Raw genomic sequence first — 6,000 nt, forward strand, 5'->3', positions numbered from 1 at the left:
GCTCAGCGGGTAAGAGCACCCAACTGCTCTTCCAAAGGTGCAGAGTTCAAATCCCAGCAACCACATGGTGGCTCACAACCATCCTTAACAAGATCTGCCACCCTCTTCTGGAGTGTCTGAAGACAGCTACAGTGTACTTACATATAATAAATAAATAAATCTTTTTAAAAAAAGTTTTTTTTTTTTTAAAAAAAGTGGTATATTGAGCACACACTTAAATCTCAGCATTCAGGAGGCACAGGCAGTCAGATCTCTGTGAGTTCAAGGTCAGCCTGGCCTACATAGTAAGTTCTAGAATAGCCAGCACTACATTGAGACCCTGTCTAAAAACAAACAAACAAATTAATTAATTAATAAAGATAAATAAATGAAGTAATATAATGTTTCCTTTTCTTTTTCTTTCTCCACATTTTCCAAATTATGCATAAAGAAGCATGGATTACTCTATATCCCCAGCTCAAAGACACTGGGGAAAAAAAAGGGCAAGACTCACTCAATGAAGTTCCTTGTGCTTTCACCATGGGGCTTGCAGGAAACAAACACTAGAGTGTGGATGGCCCTGCAGTTCCGAATGGCTTGCACCACTCTGTAATCTGAAGGAGTAAGCACATGGTTAATATACACCGGAGTCCCTGTTATTCCAAACCTCCTGCTAAGCAGCATTGAGGACTCCTAAAGAAGGGTGAAGCTACTTCAGGACTACCTCATAGGGAGCCCCTAAGTCTGCTATGGGAATAAAGACACAGAACTGGTGGACACCAGGGGAGAATAGGACAAGCCTACACATGGGGGACAGCCAAGGTGTCCTCCCTCCTTACGCAGTCCAGCTCGGGCAGGGTTCACCACAGCAACAGTCAACTTCTCATCGTTCTGTGACTTTAACAGCTGTGGCAAAATCGTCTCAGCTCTGCCAGCATGAAACTCACAGTTGGTGACACCTGTGAAAGAGACGACCATGTGACAGAACTCAAGCCCTACAAGTGGGAAGCGTCAGCTTTATAGAACCATACTAGCCAGCAGCCAGAGTCCCGCCTTTCCCTTTGGCTCCATTGGACCTCTGAATAGCAAAGGAAATGCTCGCGGACCTGCTGCAGGTCCTTTCCCTTGGAAAGGCTGAATGAGCCTTCCAGCTGAAGTGATGAGACAGACCGCATGTAAGTCCCCACACCACAACAAAACCCTTGCCTTCCACCCGAGTGCACTTCCTGCTCCGGCAGTTTTCACTTGAGACCTCAAGAACTATCTGCAAGTTGGGCATGTTGGCACACATCTATAATTCCAGCACGTGGGAGGCAAAGAGATAAGGCTTTCAAGGCCAGTCATATAGAAAACAAACAACAGGGGCTGGCGAGATGGCTCAGCGGGTAAGAGCACTTATACTGACTGCTCTTCCAAAGGTCCTGAGTTCAAATCCCAGCAACCACGTGGTGGCTCACAACCATCTGTAATGAGATCTGACGCCCTCTTCTGGTGCATCTGAAGTCAGCTACAGTGGAGTTATGTATAATAATAAATAAATCTTTGAGCCAGAGCAGTCAAGGACCAAGCGAGTAGGGCTGACCGGAGCGAGTGGGTCCAACCGGAGCGAGCAGGGGTCTTAAAAAATTCAATTCCCAACAACCATATGAAGGCTCACAGCCATGTGTACAGCTACAGTGTGTATCCATATACACAAAATAAATAAGTCTTTAAAAAAAGAAAATAAAACAAAACTGAAAGGATTGTCTGGAAGTACAATAAAGGACAAATGCAAACTATTTTCTATACTGCAATTTGTCATTTTATTTAAGGAAAAGTTTCTGCTTTTTAAAATTGCACGTTTGCCAGGCAGTGGTGGCGCGCGCCTTTAATCCCAGCACTTGGGAGGCAGAGGCAGGTGAATTTCTGAGTTCAAGGCCAGCCTGGTCTACAGAGTGAGTTCCAGGACAGCCAGGGCTATACAGAGAAACCCTGTCCGGAAAAAACTAACTAACTAACTAACTAACTAAATAAATAAATAAATAAATAAAATTGCAGGTTTGTTTGGTTTGGTTTGGTTTAAGGCAAAGTCTCACAATGTAGTCCTGGCTGGCTCTGAACTCACTATATAGACCAGGTTACCCTTGAACATACAGAAATCCACCTGCCTCTCCCTCTTCCTCTCGAAGGCTGAAATTAAAAGTGTTCACCCCAACTCCAGGCTGAAACTCTACATTTGAAACCAACTGTATTGGCTCTGATGCCCTCAGAGTTGAATTAAAGCAGGGTCTTCTATTGTATTCAACATTCTATCACTTCCCTTCCTACCACCAACTAGGCTTGGACCTGCCTTGGGCTGATCTACACAACGAAGAAAAAAAAGTTACTAGGACTTCTAGAAAACGCCAAGATCCTTCTAGGCTACTCTAGAACTCAGCTTCCCTATAAGTTGCGGATTCAGTCGGATCCCTTTGCATATTAACAACTGCACTTCTGTTTGTTTGTTTTTGCAGTGCTGGTAAATGGGACCATGGGTCTCATACATGCTAAGCACCCAGTCTGTCACTGAGCTATATCTCTAGCCCCTCACTCAACTCCATCTCTTAATTTCACTTCAGAAGCTGATCTAGGTACCATTGAAGGCTGCAGTCCACCTGGCATCCTCTACTGCCTGCTCCACCAGCTCAATGCCATGAACCTGGGAGGCACGCCGAGCCAGAGAGAGGCCAATCACACCTGGAGAAGTCGAAGGAAGAGCAGATTATTATTGTGTTTTAAACCAACATGGCTATATTTATACCATCAACACTACCTCCCCCTGCCACCCTTGAAAAGACCGTAAGTTCTGGGTAGATGGCATCTGAGACCTAGACAACACATACATAGACTCTTTCTAGGGAGGCCACTTGCCCGTGCCACAGCAAATGTCTAGGAGGAGGCTCTCAGAGTTCACTCCGCTCAGCTCCCCGATGGTCCGATACAGCATCTCTGCCCCCCCAGTATTAATCTGGAAGAAGGCATCTGGGGAGATTCGAATCTTCAAACCCAGAAGATCCTCAAAGATGTGGGGCTCCCCAAACAAGAGCTGGTAGGGGGACTGCTGATGGCTGCAACGGGTCATGGTGCTAGGAGAGGAAAATAAAAAAAAAAAAAAAGGAAGACAGCATTTTAGAATGGCAGACCGTAACTCTTACTGCTTGGTTGGAAGGGACAGCTCAAGCCTCTTATCTGGGAGACACAACTTCCTCACCATGGCCCCGAGACTTCTGCATGAGTTCCACTCTTGAGGGATGGAGGTACATGCACACACTCTTTTTACATCCTTTTTGTTTTGATTTTGAGAAGTTAAAGGCAACCATAGGCTACTTCACCTTTAGATTCTAGCCTGGGTTCCCAGAGGTGGTTGGCGTTATCAAAGGCAAATCTAGCTAGCTTCTGGGCCTCCAGTCTCAGTAGCCCATCACCAGCAAGCAAGCTACAAACCCAGGCAGACATTGGCAAGCCCACAGCCTCCTACTTCTTGTCTGGCTACTCCAGGCTTACCTTTCCTGGAAATAGAGTGAGGTCAGTTCACAGGCCGCTCCAGGGCCTTTAGTGAAAAAATCCTTTAAGGTCACCTTCTGAACACAGAGTTCCTCCTGCCCAGAACAGGAAACCAAGGGTCAAGTAAAGACTTATCTCTGTCGCATTCTCTTGCCGTTAGCTACAGTAACCAGCTCCACAGGAGTCAGACAAGACGACACATTTCTCAAATCCTATTATAAATAACACTTAGCATAAAGCAATGTTCCACAGGACAAAAACAACAACAACAGGCTATTTTCACATCTCAGTAAGAAGAGCTGCTTGGCTTCTCAGCTTTTGACAAATCTCATACAATGGAACTGGCACTTTCTCTAGTTTGAGCCTCTAATAGTTCTCTACAGGAAGTGTGAGTTATTCTTATAAACAAAAAAGCTAAACTAAGCTCCTGTCCCATCACGCACAGAAAATAACCTTTCAAATCCCTTCATATTTCTCCGCTTTTGCTAGCCCAACCACCCACACAAGTATCACCTCAGAAGATGTGAGTCCTAGAAGAAATGAACTAGGAAACAGAAAAGAAAGAACACCGTGGGCGCCAGCTGGCAAGACGGCTGAGTAGGTAAAGGTGCGTGCCATCAAGCGGAATGACCTGTGTCTAATCCCTGGGACCCATATGATGGAAAGAGAGAACCTGACTCACAAGTTATTCTCTGACATCCAATTAAATGCCAAAAGAAAAGAGCGAACATGGTAACTCCTTTTATCTGACTAGAGAACAAATTCTAATATCGCTATAATCACTACAGACTAGCTTAGCATACAGACACAGGGTTATAAACCAAGTCAAAGCTATAGAATTTAAAAGACCAAGCAGGCCAGCAATCAAAGGACTCAGAGTCAAATCCTAACTTTGTAGTTAACTGGCCCTATCACCTTCCATGTGACGATGCCTCCATTTGTTAATCTGTAAAATGACGGTGATAACATTCTTCCTATGCCTGCCTACTTCATAGGCTGGTTGCGATAGCCTACTCAGACTAGGCATGCTTCCATAGGAGACTGCGTTGACTGGGGTTTTGGTGTTGTTTTATCATCAGGAGTGATGCTGGTGTGATCTAGGAAGGAGGAGCCTCAGTTCAGGGACTGAACTCCATAAGAGTGGCCTGTGGGCGTGTCCCCTGGATATTTTCTCGACTGATGCTTGTATTGAGAGGGCCCAGCCCACTGTGAGTGGTGTGATTCCTGGCAAGGTAGCCTTTAGGCGTGTGAGAAAGCCAACTGAAGGCTGGAGAGTTGGAGAGTCTGTGGTTAAGAGCACTTGTTGCCATTGCAGAGGATCGGGGCTTGCTTCCCAGCACTCACTGTGGTGGCTCACAACTGTCTGTAACTCCAGCCTCCGAGAATCTAAAGCCCTCTTCTGACCTTCCTGGACACCAGGTACACACGTGGTGCATACGTATACATGTATACACTCATACACATAAAACAATTTTCTAAATCTAAAAATAAAAGCAAAATGAGCAAACCACAGGGAGCAAGCCAGTAAGCAGCATTCCCCCATGACCTCTGCTTCAATTATTGCCTCTAGGTTCCTGCCTTGAATGCTTGCTCTGACTTCCTGCTGTGAGCTATCAAGGGAAATACATCTTTTCTTCCTTAAGCTGCTGTTAGTCATGGTTTATTTTTTTTATATAACAGCAATAGATAGCAAACCAGAACATAGTCTGAAAGTGTTACGTGTATTACAAATGTAAAGCATAATCTGGAAGGCTGCTTAGCTCCCCACTATACTAGCAGAGTGTGAGAAGTATTTCGATTATAAGAGGTGGATATGCAACTCTCTATGGAAATAGCTTTTGGATTCAATTGAGTCTACTACTGTGAGCAAAGTTCTTGTAAAAACACTTGGGAGTCCATGTACAGTAATTGTCTGGGGTAACCTAGCCAGTCTTTGTGATTTGATTAGGCCAGCAGTACGGTTAAATTATAGTATATTCTTGTCAACTCTTCCATCCTCAAACCTACTCTCTAACCTACATAAATATTCTATGGCTGTGTAGGTTCTGCCATCTAAAATTTCAACAAATAGAGGTTGCTTCTTACCCTGCTAGGCTTACCTCACTTAATCCCTGGGGATGAAAAGTGACAATAGCCATTGTGTGTCCTTGTCTATTGGTACGAACTATGAGCTCACGCCAGTGTCCACCTTCATGAAAGAGAAGGCACGGTTCCACTGAAGACTGTCGAAGGAATACTTCATAGTACTAAGAAGAAATAGATATTAAGTTAAATGTCGGCAGAAGAAACACGTCCCACAGTTTATTATTCATTCTGGCTCTCCCAAATGCATATGTTGACGCCTTTAGCCCCAGACTCTTAGAACATGACTGTATTTGAAAACAGATCTTTAATGAGGTGAGAAAGGTAGTGAGGTAACCCAATCACAAAAGAAGTCACTAGATATGCACTCACTGATAAGCAGATATTAGCCCAGAAACTTAGAATACCCAAGATACA

At 44.5% G+C, this 6,000-nt stretch overlaps 1 protein-coding gene across 4 annotated transcripts in view; it reads right to left on the reverse strand.

The window, feature by feature from the left end:
- Positions 1-6,000, reverse strand: part of Trmt2b (tRNA methyltransferase 2 homolog B) — a 54,124-nt gene that overhangs the window by 14,079 nt on the left and 34,045 nt on the right. For all 4 annotated transcript variants that reach the window (XM_029534454.1, XM_021188410.2, XM_029534453.1 and 1 more), the window contains 6 exons: positions 5,601-5,747; positions 3,502-3,596; positions 2,869-3,083; positions 2,593-2,694; positions 819-938; positions 494-593 (listed from right to left, as the gene is read on the reverse strand). In XM_029534454.1, coding sequence (XP_029390314.1) covers positions 494-593; positions 819-938; positions 2,593-2,694; positions 2,869-3,083; positions 3,502-3,596; positions 5,601-5,747 — 779 coding nt within the window. The remainder of the gene's footprint in view (positions 1-493; positions 594-818; positions 939-2,592; positions 2,695-2,868; positions 3,084-3,501; positions 3,597-5,600; positions 5,748-6,000) is intronic.

The sequence above is a fragment of the Mus pahari genome, chromosome X (genome assembly GCF_900095145.1).
Source record: "Mus pahari chromosome X, PAHARI_EIJ_v1.1, whole genome shotgun sequence".
NCBI lineage: Eukaryota > Metazoa > Chordata > Mammalia > Rodentia > Muridae > Mus > Mus pahari.